Genomic DNA, 16845 nt, shown 5'->3' with positions numbered 1-16845 from the left:
ACACACACGCACACACACACTGTACATATACCCCTATAGATGTCCTTTTCAACAGGGCCATTTAGAAGACAAGGATGCTACTCAGTCTTTAAACAGTGTAAATAGAATAGGGAGGTTTATTTTACCTTTATTTTACTAGTCAAGTCAGTTAAGAACAAATTCTTATTTTCATGTGACGGCCGGGTTGAACTGTGGGTTAACTGCCCCTGTTCAGGGGCAGAGCGACATTTGAGTTGTCATGAGTCAGCAACACACATCCTCTATAGTTGCTTTTTCACTGATCATCATTCACAAGGGGGAACAAACAGAGGTTTTCTTCTCTTGCCTTGTTGTCTTCCCTTGCTAGCAAGTTGGCTAAACACTGCTAGCTAGCTAGCCTTTGAAATAATCAGATTTTTATGAAATAATGTTAAATGGCAAATACTTGTACTTTCTGATGCAACGTACAACATTATACCAATTTAATATTCTACTTCAACGTATTGGCTCCCCTATCAGCTAAAAATAGAATGTCATAATTGTTATGTCATAACAGGCTTTTTTACATTTTTTTTTTTGTTCTGTTTTACGTTTCAAAAATGAGGGATTCTAATAAGGCTACAATCTTGTCCAGTGCCAACCCGTCATTCAGGGCATGGGGGGGGTTACAATTATTCTTGACTTAATAAAGCCAGATACAAACATGGTCTCTTTTTTGTTTTCTTGAGTAAGGCAGCTCCAAAATGAAGGTGTTTCAGCCAAATTCAGTGCTATCTGTGGTGTAGACCCAGCCAGCGGAAAATACAGAGCGTAGTGGTTGGTCATTTTCTCTAGTTGCACCGTGATTGGCTCAGTGTTCTGTCACTCATGGGGACACGTTGCCAGAAAATCTACAGGGAGAGTTAAAAAGTTCAAGTGTCCTTGGGTGCTGCCATAGATTTACATTAGAAGTGCCCATTCAAGAAGCCTCAAGGTCATTGGCCACAGATAAAGTGATGCAGTGGCGACTCGTCATTCAGGGCAGGTGGGGCTCATTTGAGCCTCACATTTAAAAAAATATATATTTATATTTTATATAGGTTTTTTTTAGGGGGGGCTTGCCTGTTTTGCATGTTATTTTGGCATTAATACGTGTCACATATCAGTTTGCAAATAATGTAAAAAATATTAGTTAATAAAGCTGCATACAAACAGGCAGTTCCAAAATGCAGGCCAGCAGAAAATCAAATCAAATTCTATTGGTCACATACACATGTTTAGCAGATGTTATTGCGAGTGTAGCAAAAATGCTTGTGCTTCTAGTTCCGACAGTGCAGTAATATCTAACAAGTAATCTAACAATTCCACAATAACTACCTAATAAACACACATCTAAGTAAAGGGATGGAATAAGAATATATACTGTACATATAAGTATATGGATGAGCGATGACTGAGCGGCATAGGCAAGATGTAATAGATGGTATAAAAATACAGTATATACATATGCGATGAGTAATGCAAGATATGTAAACATTATTAAAGTGTTATTATGAAAGTGACTGGTGATCTATTTATTAAAGTGGCCAATGATTTCAAGTCTGTATGTAGGCAGCCGCCTCTCTGAGTTAGTGATGGCTGTTTAACAGTCTGATGGCCTTGAGATTGAAAAATAGCTTCTGTCTCTCGGTCCCAGCTTTGATGCACCTGTACTGACCTCGGCTTCTGGATGGTAGCGGGGTGAACAGGCAGTGGCTCAGGTGGTTGTTGTCCTTGATGGTCTTTTTGGCCTTCCTGTAACAACGGGCGCTGTAGTCGTCTACAAACACTGTTGTGTCGTCTACAAACTTGATGATTGAGTTAGAGGCGTGCATGGCCACGCAGTCATGGGTGAACAGGGAATAAACAAGGGGGCTGAGCACACACCCTTGTTGGTCCCCAGTGTTGAGGATCAGCGAAGTGGTGACGTTTCCTACCTTCACCACTTGGGGGCGGCCCGTCAGGAAGTACAGGACCCAATTGCACAGGGCGGGGTTGAGATCCAGGGCCTCAAGGTTAATGATGAGCTTGGAGGCGACTATGGTGTAGAATTCTGAGCTGTAGTCAATGAACAGCATTCTTACATAGGTATTCCTCTTGTTCAGACGGGATAGGGCAGTGAATATGCCCGAAAACACACCAGCCAGCTGCAGTGTGATGGCAATTTCGTCGTCTGTGGACCTATTGGGGTGGTAAGCAAATTGAAGTGGGTCTAGGTTGACAGGTAAGGTAGAGGTGATATTATCCTTGTCTAGTCTCTCAAAGAACTTCATGATGACAGAAGTGAGTGCTATGGGGCGATATTCATTATGTTCAGGTACCTTTTCTTTCTTGGGTACAGGAACAATGGTGGCAATCTTGAAGCATGTGGGGACAGAAGACTGAGATAGGGAGAGATTGAATATGCCCGAAAACACACCAGCCAGCTGGTCTGCGCATGCTCTGAGGACGCAGCTAGGGATGCCGTCTGGACCGGCAGCCCTGCGAGGGTTAACACGTTTAAACGTTTTACTCATGTCGGCCATGGAGAAGGAGAGCCCACAGCCCTTGGTAGTGGGCTGCTTCGGTGGCACTGTGTTATCCTCAAATTATGCGAAGAATGTGTTTAGCCTGTCTGGAACCAAGACCTCTGTCTCAGCATCGTGGCTGGTTTTCCTTTTGTTGTCCGCGTCTGAGCATGTCACGATCGTCGTATGAGTGAGACCAAGGCGCAGCGTGGTATGCGTACATTCTCTTTTAATGAATGAAAACACTTAACAAAAGCAACAAAACCAACGAACGAAACGTGAAGCTATACAACTTAGTGCAGACAGGCAAATAAACATAGTCAAGATCCCACAACACAAATGAGGAAAATGGCTACCTAAATATGATCCCCAATCAGAGACAACGATAAACAGCTGTCTCTGATTGGGAACCATATCAGGCCAACATAGACATACAAAAACCCCTAGACTACCCACCCTAGTCACACCCTGACCTAACCAAAATATATAGAAAAACAGAGATATCTAAGGTCAGAGTGTGACAGTGCTGTTGGAATTGCGAATCCACTTTATCTCTATACTGACATTTCACTTGTTTGATTGCCTTGTGGAGTGAATAGCTACACTGTTTATATTCTGCCATATTACCAGTCACCTTGCCATGGTTAAATGAGGTGGTTCACGCGAATGCTACCATCTATCCACGGTTTCTGGTTAGGCTAGTTTTTACTTGTCACAGTGGGTACTACATCTCCTATACACTTCCTTATAAACTCAATCACCATATTCGTTTATGCGTCTAGATCACTTTTGCAAGCTACCCGGAACATATCCCAGTCCACGTGATCAAAACAACCTGAAGCGTGGATTCCGATTGGTCAGACCAGCGTTGAATAGTTAGAAGCACGGGTACTTCCTGTTTGAGTTTCTGCCTATAAGACGGGAGGAGCAAGACAGAGTCATGGTCAGATTTGCCGAAAGGAGGGCGGGGGAGGGCCTTGTAAGCATTCCGGAAGTTTGAATAGCAATGGTCGAGAGTCTTAGCAGCGCGAGTAGTACAGTCAATATGTTGATAGAACTTCAGCAGCCTAGTCCTCAGATTTGATTTGTTCAAATCCCCAGCCGCAATGAATGCAGCCTCAGGATATGTGGTTTCCAGTTTGCATAAATTCCAGTGATGTTCTTTGAGGGCCATCGAGGTATCGGATTGAGGCGGGATGTAAACGCTATACATTTGAAAAGTGCTGAACAAATAGTTTTATTGACTATGTCCGTCTTAGCTCGCTTAATAATGTCTTAATCGAAATTTCGGCTTGACTCTAATCCGCTCAACGTTCCCTTATGCCATAGTTTGTACATCTCAATTGTCAGTAGAAACCACATATGTTTAAGCAAATCAGCCATATCAGCTATGTTTTCTAAAAGGCACTCAATTAAAATGAATGAACTGTTTCGCTGCAGGACAACACTCCAGGGAAAGGGTGGATACCTAGTTAGTTGTACAACTGAATGTGTCTTCTGCATTTAACCCAACCCTTCTGAATCCTAGATGTGCGGGGGGCTGCCATAAATGACATCCATGGCACCCAGGGAACAACAGGTTAACTGCCCTGCTCAGGGGCAGAACAACAGATGTTTACCTTGTTAAGGAGTGTGGTTTGTGGGTCATGTTTCAGAGGATGCATGACTTGGTCTTTGCCTCTCATGAACCTGTTGGGGAGTTGCAGTGATGAGACAAGATTGTAATTGGATGCAACGAGAAAGGGGGTGAAATAAAAACATATTAAAAAAATGCCCTGGCAAATATTCTTATGCTTGCCAGGGTAACCTACAAGATTATTGATATGTTCCTTAAGTGACAGCTCACAAATGACTGGGGGGGCTGGGGTGGTCCAAAATAGGCGAGGGTTGTCAAACTTTTCTCTTTTTTTTAGCTTTGGGGAGGGTTTGTGGTTTTACTAGATACTTTCTTCCATCCTAGCCAAATTTCCTCATCTGCTTGCATGCACATCCTCTATATCAAGATGTATTGGTACTTCCCTAAATGCACATGCTTTTCCGTGTGCTAACCTTTACTATACCACAGGTCAGTATAGTCTACCAGTCTATCCCGCATTCATAGTGACAATAGTGGTAGATGGATCATTTGTCCAGATATGCAATAGGCTAACTAGCAATCACACCACATATAAAACCATTCAAAGCTGCATCAATTGTCAATATAAATTGACAAGAACAAATAGGAATACCCGATAGGCAGCGGACAGGCCAGGTGCATCACGGCGCATGAAAGAACAATGAAGACAATGAACACACAGCTCATAAAGAAAGTGGAACTGTGCCTAGATAATAGAAACTAACCTATCAGGGGGAAGTGGTATAACAATTGAGGAAAGTCATAGATGACTTCAGTCATGCTATGTTGTAATAAGTGTCATGTTTCAACAGTGGAAAAACAAGGATATTTATTCCCATTTTACATTTCAGCTTTTACATTTAGAGTCAACGTCTACTATCCTTATGTGCTACTGGTGAATTTTCCATATTGCTGACACCTTAATTGATCATTCAACGAGGGGGGTCTGGACAACTTGAATTGAGGAAGCGTGGTGGTTGCTTGTTTCTCTTTTAGTTACCACATTGCTCCTCCTAGTCAAACTGTCTCTATCATGTCTCAGTCACATGACTGGTCTCTCCTTCAGACAAACTGTATCAGAGGTGAACACAGAGGCTAAGCTTCAGCTCTGTGGTTGCCAGTTCAGATAAAACCAGGCTGTCATGTTTCCACTTAATATGAAATGTCAGACACCACACTCACAGTGGAAGAGAAATGAAAACCACAATTAAATTAGCGTTCTTTCTCTCTCTTTCTCCCCCTCTCTCTGATTATATTTTTCGGGACTCTTGTACTGAAAGATAAAGTATGAAAGAGACAATTCAGCTAACATCTACTTTTGATAAATATTCTCAATGAGAAACTCAAAACGGTTTTCCTGTATTGTCTGAAACTGTGTAGCTAGCGTTGTCATTCATGAAAGGCCTAAACGTCCAGGATGCAGAGAAACAGAAACCCCCCTCAGGACAATGGAGGAAAGGAACATACATGGATGGGAACAAACAGAACAGACCAGCCAGCCGCACCCTCCTTGCTCTCATCTTTTTGATGCTCTTCCCTTTATCATCATTGCTTTTCTTAGACTGAATGTAACATGGGTGAAAGGTCAAAATGTCCAATGCAAAAACACAATTTTTTTTGACCGGTTTGAATAGTGTAACTGGTGATACTGTAAATATTGTGATATATTTTGGGTGATTTTATCTCTTCAATGTATTATACAATGTGAAGTACTTTTATAAATCAAGGTGTGTAAAGCAAATTGACCAAATGCCATTGTCGAGAAGTACCATGCCAATGGATATCACATTCTTCAATCAACATGTTGACCTATAGGAAGAGGGAACTCCTACTTTATGTCTGATTCATTTGATTTGTCATGTGTCTAAAGGTCTTGAATTGAGCAACATGTGAAATAATAAAATGGGTTGAAGGCAGTGGGGGTGAAGGGTGCTGCTGGATATGTATTTAATACACAAGTTAGGTTTTTCTTTGCCTCTATTCCAGCAACACACATCCTCTATAGTTGCTTTTTCACTGGTCAACATTCACAAGGGGGCGACAGAGGTTTTCTTGGTGTCTTCTCATTTGTTGTGAAAGCAAAAGAAGAGTATCTTGTCTTGTTGTCTTCCCTTGCTAGCAAGTTTGCTAAACACTGCAAGCTAGCTAGCCTTTTGAAATAATCGGATTTCTAATTAAATAATATTAAATGGCAAATACTTATACTTCCCAGTGTAACCTACAACATTATCCCAATTTGATATGCTGCTTCAATGTATTGGCTCAAGCAAGTTGGAAATCGCAAATTCAACAATGAGTGGTTCGGAAGGAATCAAGGACTAAGTGCTGCAAAGCAATCACTATTTTCCTTCTCCCGCCTGCTATTTGGTGGAGAGGGTGTGTGATCCAAGTCTGGGTTTAAGGGTCTCTTTTCCAAGCATAAAAGGATAAACATTCACATGAAATATCATGGGCCAGAAAAGGTTGAATACATTGGCCATGAGGTCAATCCATCATTACTTCTGCTGCCTTAAAAACAGCTGTAAACTCAGAACTGGGAAATCTCAGACTTCAGTGAGTTCCAGACAATTGGGAAAACGAGCTCAGACTGGGAAAAAAACATTTTGAACGGTCATCCAACTTGGATTCCAAGTCTGGCCCCTTTCTAGAGCTCCGACCTGAAGATCACTGAAGTCATGAATCAACCTTGTTTTTTTTCAGAGTTCCCAGTTGTATATTGTAGCTTAGAAAGTAATACTAAATGTATGTTGTGTAGTAAACTGTTAGTAGCCCATGAGCCTCACCCTAATAATTTGGTCCCTTTCCCCTTCATAACGTAGCCTATTTTTCTGACTTGGTGGTGCCTATAGCCTGTTTTAGAGAAACGTCATCATCAAATATTGTAAGAGCTTTCATTGTCTGCCGATATTCCCCCTTTATTTATCCTACGGTTCTGACTTCCCTGTTTTAGGTCAGTTATGATCACCACTTTATTTGAAGATTGTGAAATGTCAGAATAATAGTAGAGAGAATTATTTATTTCAGCTTTTATTTCTTTCATCGCATTCCCAGTGGGTCAGAAGTTTACATTCACTCAATTAGTATTTGGTAGCATTGCCTTTAAATTGTTTAACTTGGGTCAAACGTTTCAGGTAGCCTTCCACAAACTTCCCACAATAAACTGGGTGAATTTTGTCCCATTCCTCCTGACAGAGCTGGTGTAACTGAGTCGGGTTTGTAGGCCTCCTTGCTCACACACGCTTTTTCAGTTTTGCCCACAAATTATCTATGGGATTGAGGTCAGGGCTTTATGATGGCCACTCCAATACCTTGACTTTGTTGTCCTTAAGACATTCTGCCACAACTTTGAAAGTGTGCTTGGGGTCATTGTCCATTTGGAAGAGCCATTTGCGACCAAGCTTTAACTTCCTGACCGATGTCAATATATCCACATAATTTCCCACCTCATGATGCCATCTATTTTGTGAAGTTCACCAGTCCCTCCTGCAGCAAAGCACCCCCACAACATGATGCTGCCATCCCCGTGCTTCACGGTTGGGATGGGTGTTCTTCGGCTTGCAAGCCTTGAAATACATCCACAGGTACACCTCCAATTGACTCAAATTATGTCAATTAGCCTATCAGAAGCTTCTAAAGCCATGACATCGTTTTCTGTAATTTTCCAAGCTGTTTATTAATGGCACAGTCAACTCAGTGTATGTAAACTTCTGGCCCACTGGAATTGTGATACAGTGAATTATAAGTGAAATAATCTGTCTGTAAACAATTGTTGGAAAAATAATTTGTGTCATGCACAAAGTAGATGTCCTAACCGACTTGCCAAAACTACAGTTTGTTAACAACTTCAACTGTATTTGCATTTTTCCGTTAGGGAACGCCTCATCTGTGAATTGCCGGTGTGTGCACAACTCAATTTGACCTTGCACTCCTACTAAACAGTGGCGACCCGTAATTCAGAGCAGATCGGGCAGAGCCTGTTTTGAGCCCTACATTTTTAGCAAAAATTTCATAAAAATTAGAAATATGTTTTTTGGGGGGGCTTGCTTGCTTTACATGTTATTTGGGCATTAATACGTGTCACATATCAGTTTGCAAACAATGTAAAATATATATATAATTGAGTTAATAAAGCTGCATACAAACATGGTCTCTTTTTTGTTTTCTTGAGTAAGGCAGCTTCAAAATGCAGGTGTTTCATCCTATGTCCGTGCTTTCTGTGGTGTTGGGGCAAGCCAGTTGAAAATATGGAGCGTTGCACCATGATTGGCTCAATGTTCTGTCACTCATGGGGACGCTACATCACCGCCAAGTCTCAGGGTAGAGCAACAAAATTCTAGCCCCTTGAGTGCTGCCATATAGTTTCATTAGAAGTGCCCATCCAAGAAGGCTCAAGGTCATTGGCCACAGATAAAATGACGTCAAATCACGTTATATGTGCAGTAACTGGTCTGTAAAAATATAATTTAGTTGTTCCATGGGATTGCTCGGCTTTGTTACTTTTTGTAATAAAGTCTATTTGAATCCACAAGCTCCGGTATCTGAGAAATATTTGATTCAATATTTCCATGACAGCAGTCATCATCATGAAAGAAGTCAACAATCTAGTGGCAAATCCTTTTTAATCCATGTCATATAGAGAAATAATGAAGTGAAGTTGGAAATCGCAATTTCAACAATGAGTGGTTTGGAAGAAATGTGGTCCCAAATGTGGGTTTAATAGGCTCTTTTCCAAGTTTAAAATGATAAACATTCAACATTTTCCATGCAGTCAATAAAGCATGATTTGTGCTGCGCTCTAAACAACTGTTAACTCTGAACTGTGAAAACTTGACTTCAGTGAGTTCGAGACAACTGGGAATTCGGGAATAAACAAGCTCCGACTGGGAAAACAAGTTTTGAACAGTCATCCAACTCGGAATTGTAAATCCGGCCTCTTTCTAGAGCTACGACCTGAAGATCAATGATGTCATCGTGATTCGACCTTGTTTTTTCAGAGTTCCCAGTTGTTTTGAAAGCACCATAAATCCAGAGAATACCAGACTTTGATGACAGAATTTGCCCACGAAGGACCGCAGCACCACCTTCTTGTTCAAGTGAGCACAGCACAACAAGGTGAGTCCCAAAATGTCTTGTATGCTGCTGCATAAATGATGTAATATACCAGGGAGATATGTATACTGTAGCTAAGAAAGTAATACTAAGTGTATGTTGTGTAGTGAGATGTTAGTATCCCATGTGCCTCACACTAATAATTTGGTCTATTTATCCCTCTTAATTTTGCCTACGGTTCTGACTTGGTGTACGGGGAGAACACCGTAAGAACGGTCCATGTTCTGAATTCTGTCACTGTACATTTCAAAAGTGCTAAACAAATAGTTATATTGACTATGTCCATCCTAGCTCGCTCATTAATGTCTAAATAGAAATGACGGATTACCTCTTATCCACTTGTTGTCCCCTTATGCCATAGTTTGTACATCTCAATTGTCATTTGAAACCACATTTGTTTAAGCAAGTCAGCCATATCAGTTAGGTTTTTTTATGGCTGTAAATGAGGCTGAATGAACTGTTTCGCTGCCAGAAAAGATACCGCTGATAGCCAGGTGTAGCTGTGGTAAGATGTTGGGATTGCTGTTGGGACAGCTTTATGTAGGTCCTAACAGTTTGGGGGCACCGTTTGTCACCGTTATAGTGCAATTAATGTATTGTTTGGTGTTGTGTTGTGTAGTGGCATTCTGGCATGCATCCCACCAATTTTCTAAAACTTTGGCAAAGAGTCAAGTCTAGAAAACGTAGTGCACTATGTTCTGTCATGGAAATTGCAAGATTATGTTATAATGCTTGTATTGTATTATAATGGTTGTTTTATTTGACAGAATAGAGTATTCTGTTAACTATTGTGTGTGTGTTTTACTGAGGAGGGCTTCTATGAGATAGCACTGACGGAGGAGATTTACGATGTATTTGGGTGATAAAACCTAAAGAGCATTCCAGAGAACATGAGCTAATGGTTCTGTTCTATACCGTACCAGGGAGAGATGGTTCCAGATTGGAGTAGGAGGACCAGACACTGGTCTTTACAATGAAGTAGATACCTTTCATACAAATCTTAACCTTGTGGCCATTCTATGTATCTGTTGTTCGTCATATAGGTTGAGAGGGGTATGTCTTGGCTATAAAAGATCTTTGTACTTTTTTGTTGTCACTTTCAATGGTTCATTAGAAATGGCGTATCATTGAAAGGCAAGTGCTATTGCAAAGCTCTTATTATTAAACATGTAGTTTAAGTATAACTCTGTGACTGGTGTGTGAAGTTTGTTTCTCCTCATTTGGTAATACAGAAATTAGCCACCACAGTTCATAACATATTTCAGTTTTGGGAACAGAAAAATATATTGAGATCAGATTTTTACATCGATTAGAAAATCAGCAGAATGTCGGCCCAGTTTCACCTAGTACCTGCCTCTCCCACTACGTGTAACTGAATTCCTCTCAGTGCCAAAAGAGTGTCTTATAGTCAAATAGATTTTTTTTATTTTTTTTACCTCACTCAGTTTAATCCTTTCGTTACCATTGTATTGATGCGAAGGCACAATGGACTACCATCACATAGAGGTATGGGCACGATAAGAACAAATATAGAACACCCACGCTGCCCCTGCCTGCCTTGACCTGTCTATTGCCTGCCCCTTTTGGAATATTAAATAATTGTCATTTCGATGTCTGCATCTAGGTCTTACCTTGATTCCTGACAAAAACAGGTTATAGGCTACATGTGCACCACCAAGTTAGAACAGTAGGTACAATTTTAAGAGGTGAAAATAGACCAAATTATTACTATGAGGCACATTGAACGCTGTTTGGGTCTTTGCGTGTGAAAAATATATAACACTATTTGATGCGTTAAATGAGCTTTTGTGGGCAAATTTTGTAATCAAATTCTGGCATTCTCTGTATTTATGGTGGGAACTCGGGGGGAAAACACACAGACACTCAATTGAATAGTAGGCTAACGTTAGTGGTTGCTTTGCAATGCTTGCAGTTAGCCAATGATTCATTCCAAACAACTCATTGTTGAATTTGCTATTTCCAACTTGTTGTGTAATCTTTATGTCCAATGGCCGATGAGAACTGATACGTTTTATCTATAATTTCGCTTCATTGTTATGACATGGATTATATGACAAAAATGTAAAAGTATTTGACAGTAGATTGTCAACTTGATTCATGATGACTGCTAGCTAAGACTTTGAAAGTAAGATGTTGACATGATCAGTCCAATCAAAGCTACTGTACATATAACGTGATTTGACGTAATTTTATCTGTGGCCAATGACCTTGAGCTTTCTTGGAAGGGCACTTGTAATATAACTCTATAGCAGGACCCAAAGGGCTGAAATGTTGGATGTCTACTCTTTTTTAAATGTTTTATTTTTATTAATAACAAATCAATACATAACGCACATGAGGGAACACAAGCATACATAGATTACAAACAATAGACAATCGAGCTAGGGGGTACAATATCACATTACAATTACACAAGGACCTTAAGGGATATGCATATACTTACAATTCTAACAGCTTTTTTGTTAGTAGAGCATTTAACCGTCTTAAAATACAGTTAAATTTATTTTTGTAGGGTACGAAAATGTGGTTTTCTGTTTGTAAATTTACATTTGTGTATATGAAATTTGGCCAAAAGAATAATGAAATTAATTACATAAAAATGATTCCGCTTATTTCTATTGTATGTAAAGAATCCAAACAGTACATCTCTCCACAATAGTGTAAAATCTTCATAAATGTGTTCAATTATAAACCTACTGATGTCTTGCCACAGTTTTCTTACATGCATACAATGCCAAAAAAAGATGCACAACTGTTTCTGGGTGGTCATTACAAAAGGAGCAATTTGAGTTGATGTTTTCCTTAAACTTCTTCATATAGTGGTTGGCAGGATAATATTTATGAATAATTTTCAGGGAAACTTCCTTAATTTTGTTAACAAGTAGGTATGGATGTCTACTCTTACTATGGACATAAACTTGGCGATGGCGTACTCTCCCCATGAGTGACAGAACACAGCCAATCACGGCGCAATGCTCCTATTTTCTGCTGGCTCGCATCACCACCACAGAAAGCACTGAGCTGAAACACCTGCATTTTGGAGCTGCCTTACTCAAGAAAACAAAAACGATATGTGACAGTATTAATGCCAAAATAACTTACAAAACAAGCAAGCCCCCCAAATATAATTGTATTTTTTATTGCTAAAAATGTGTGGCTCAAAACAGGTTGGGCTTTTAATTTTTTTTTAAATAGTGAGTGCTGTGTTGTGTTTGATGTGAAAAATATATTTTTTCGACGAAAGTATAAGGGAGTTGTTCTCCAGTCTAATAGCTGGCGGTAATGCAACATTTATTGAATGCCAACCGCCGGTAAACCTCATCGAAGAAGAAAATTAAGGCGGCGCTCCGTAGTTTTGATACCTCCTAGCCAACTTCCGATTCCGAACTTCCCAAGGAGAACGAAGACGGGCGAAACAACGCGAAGGTATTTTATTTAAAAAAATACGCGTTTTATTTATCAGATTGAACAGCACACATGTTGGTGTGTTCAACTTATAGCCAAATAAAATATTTGGTAACATTAATGTTGGTTTAGCTATCCTATCTATCGTCCTGCGACGGTAGCTAAATAGCTAACTAACGTTAAGCCACACTTGAAATGGCTGACTAACTTGGCTAGCTAGCTAAGAACTGTTAGAACTGGCTAACCATGCTTTATTTTGTTTCAGTTCGCGCCGCAGACATATTTGTCTTAGTTATTACGCAAGTGTTACTAATCAATTGGCTAGTTTACTAGCTAGATGTGCTAGCTATTTTTGCCAGCAGAACTAACGTTAGCTAGCACTAGTTAGCTACAATACGAGGTATACGGGGTATAATCACGAGTGCACACGGTAGCAAACAGTTGCAAAACATTTCGCAACGAACACGAGATTCTATTGGGCAAATAAACATGTCAGTTTCGTCCCGTTTTCTTCTTTGTGAATACACCACAGTTATCCACTACAGTGGAATGTTTTGGCTCTTGCTTTATGCTTATCACATTCTTCTCAGAACAGAAGATAAACTCGGCCACACGCTTCTCTATTGACTAGTCACACCTGACTATCCAGCTGATGCCTTCACAAAATATGTTAGCCATTAGATTGTATAGCACGCCTAAATCTTATAGTTTAAGGCTGTTACATAAAACCTATTGTTTACTAAATACAAGCTAACTAGGTAAATAATCATACAATCTCTTGTTTAGTTGTCAGCTGGTTAGTCACGTGTTTAGCTAAATTCACTTGTACATTTTCTTCATAGATGGCTAGATTGCTGACAAGACTGCGATACTAGTATCAACAGATACATTTCAATGCTATGAGTTGCATTTTTAGAATTCTCTGTTTCTTTCAGGTAGGCTATGGCTCGCGGGCAACAGAAGATTCAATCCCAGCAAAAGAACGCCAAGGCGGCAGCTGCTAAAAAGAAGGGAGCAGCAGCAGACCAGAAGACTGCAGCCAAGGCAGCACTTGTCCACACCTGTCCTGTCTGCCGGGTGAGTGTTAGTGGTTGGTAGTTTATGTGCCTTTAGTAGGCAGGGCTAGGGCTGTTATGGTGATTGTATTACTGCCACACCAACGGTCACGAGTCATGACGGCAGGCAAACTCCACGTGACCGTTTAGTCACTAATTAGGCTTCTCCAAGCTCTGACGCTCCTGCTAGTTACTAGTAGCCTACCAAACTTGTTAACTGCCTGGAACTCAGCACTCTGTTGTCCCTCTAAATACTCTGACATCAATGCAAATGTAATCGACTATCTAATCAAACACTTCATGAGAGGTCATGTTGCACAACATTTCTATAGGCTATGAAATTACGTGAGAAAACAAAATGATGGCCTTTGTTAAAAAGAGGAGGGTACCATCAGCTTTCTATAGGCTAGGCCTACTATATTTATTTCTCAACTTTCCTAATATTAAGCACAATACTTATCTTTACAGCAGGAGTATAGCCTACATGAAAATGAACCACAGGAAAAGCATCCTCCATTTGCTATTTAAGTGCATAGATGACATGCATTTTTCCCGCTGCCCCTGTTTTGAGACTTGTGCATGATAACGGTCCATTTTAAATCAACATCAGAAATGGATAAGGATGTGCGCAGTTGTGTCTTTGATGTGTCTTTCTTCACTTTTAATCTGTAAGAAAGACCCAATCCTGTGACGGAGCCATGTGAGTGAGAAGTGCTTTGGCACCCAGCTGGGAGAAGGGAATTGTAATCATTATATTCAGCCCAATACCACGCTGCCACTGGCCGCAAAAGGCATGGATTTTTTTAGGGGGCATTGCGGCTACACGGGATGCCACTGGGAAATTCAAGGCATTATCAAGTGCTTGCCAAATTGTGAATGAGAGACTGATGAAGTGTGTACAGCCTGCGCAAAAACAAAGCAGAGCTCGTGCCTTTCATGCAACTTTTTTCAAATCATCGTTAGTTGCGTCATGTAGCCTTAGAATGTATTAAAAATCAAAATATATAGCCCAACATGGGTATCACAACAAAAGTTACATAAATAACTAATTAAGCATAAACGAGAATCTGTTTCTTTGTTAACCACTCAACACAGAATATGCGCACTCCCTCAGTGTTTGGAGAACATATTCTTTCTATTTTATTTAGCTATGTTTAATTGTTCTTCATACTGTAAAATTTCATGTAATTCTAAGCAAATCTTGTCTGTTACATGAACTAGTGTAGCCCACAGCCATAGGGCATAGTCCGATCAGGGCCTAACATAAAGACAACAAAGTCTGTTCTTCTGAAATAGACTACATTTTCTTCATATCATGTTTCTTTAGACCTGTCTAAAATTGATTTATTGTGAATGTGTAGGCTATATTACATAGATTTTAGACATTTTAAAGTGTAGATGTTCCAAAGGTCTGCATCAGTGGCTTGAATGCTATGCGTGGAAGCCAGGAGATGCTAAATGTGTAACTTCTTATGGGCCAACATCCGGTGAAATTGCAGAGCGCGAAATTCAAACTACAGTATTATAAATATTTAACTTTCATAAAATCACAAGTGTAATACATCAAAATAAAGCTGAACTTCTTCTTAATCCAGCCACTGTCAGATTTCAAAAAGGCTTTACAGCGAAAGCAAACCATGCGATTATCTGAGGACAGCGCCCCCGCATACAAACACATGAAAACATATTTCAACCAGGCAGATGCGACACGAAAGTCAGAAATGGCGATATAAAAATGCCGTACCTTTGATCTTCTGTTGGCACTCCAAAAGGTCCCAGTTACATCACAAATTGTCATTTTGTTCGATAATGTCCTTCTTTATATCCATAAAAACTCAGATTAGCTGGCGCGCTTTAGTCAATAATCAACCCAGTTTCCCTCCATCAAAATGCATACAAAATGAAACACCAAATGTTACTAATAAACTTTTCCAAACAAGTCAAACAACGTTTATAAACAAACCTTGGGTACACTAATACTTAAATAAACAATACAATTTAAGACCGAGAATTGTTATTGTCTTTACCGGAGGAAAAATACCAAAGAACGTGCTCTCTTCCACGCGCTTGGAAACGCTACATCCAAAATGGGAGCCACCTAGAAAAACCAGCCAGAAAATCTTTCTAAAGACTGTTGAGATCTAGTGGAAGCCCTAGGAACTACAATCTGGGAGGACTTGGCCTTATAATTAAAGTGGTAGGCTGATTTCTTTTTGGGGGGGGTTGTCCTCGGGGGTTTCGCCTGCCATATCAGTTCTGTTATACTCACAGACATAATTCTAAGAGTTTTAGAAACTTTTGTGTTTTCTATTCAAATATACCAATATATGCATATCCTAGCTTCTGGGCCTGAGTAACAGGCAGTTTACTTTGGGCACACTTTTCATCCGGACATCAAAATACCACCTACCAAAGAGAGGTTAACAGTCAATTACTGTGAGACCGGCAGTTTATTTGCTTGACAATAGCGAACTGACAATTTCATGACGGCCACAGCCCTATACAGAGCACACCTGTTTTGGTGATTTCAACTAGATCATCAAATAAATAAATCACATCATGTTTTGGGGTTCATTTAGTAGTTTTTACCAGATTTTTAGGTACATACCCATTGGAAATTAATGTTGAAAGTTACATTTGTCCAAAACTTAAGTTGCTGCTTCTGTTTGACAAGATATTTTGATAAATATCCCAATAAAAATTTTAAAACATGTTCAAATCAATAACCAATATGCAGAAAGTGTTATATATTGAAAACCTAAAATGTACTATATGTGCAACAGTCATAAAATTACTTTTGTATTTTTTAAACATGCACAGTATAAACTGTACATGCACCAAAACCCGTTTTGATAAATAACTGATATCGATTAGGGTGGAAATCAGGTTGTACGTGCTGTTAAAATTAACACAACTTAAAAAAACACATGGAAACTGGATACGTTTTTACATCACTGGTTAGAGAACAACCTTTGAGAACAAGCACTTTGTTTTTATTAATCACTTCCATGGATATCCCGCTGAAATCAATAGAACAGGGGGCATACGTTTTGGGGTGTAGTGCTGTTTGAACTAACACTATTCAAAGGCCACACGGAAACTTGGAATAACCTATACATAGTCGGTTAGATGAGTC

At 39.8% G+C, this 16845-nt stretch overlaps 1 protein-coding gene across 2 annotated transcripts in view; it reads left to right on the top strand.

Moving 5' to 3' along the window:
• Nucleotides 1-12514: 12514 nt before the first annotated feature.
• Nucleotides 12515-16845, top strand: part of LOC118399254 (zinc finger protein 706-like) — a 25951-nt gene continuing 21620 nt past the window's right edge. For both annotated transcript variants that reach the window (XM_052471987.1, XM_035795184.2), the window contains exons 1-2: nt 12515-12675; nt 13590-13731. In XM_052471987.1, the coding sequence (XP_052327947.1) occupies nt 13597-13731 (135 nt within the window). In that variant the 5' untranslated portion in view covers nt 12515-12675; nt 13590-13596. The remainder of the gene's footprint in view (nt 12676-13589; nt 13732-16845) is intronic.

Source organism: Oncorhynchus keta, chromosome 20, assembly GCF_023373465.1.
Source record: "Oncorhynchus keta strain PuntledgeMale-10-30-2019 chromosome 20, Oket_V2, whole genome shotgun sequence".
Taxonomy (NCBI): domain Eukaryota; kingdom Metazoa; phylum Chordata; class Actinopteri; order Salmoniformes; family Salmonidae; genus Oncorhynchus; species Oncorhynchus keta.
The sequence above is the reverse complement of the archived record's forward strand: the minus strand, read 5'-3'. Positions and strand labels throughout refer to the sequence as shown.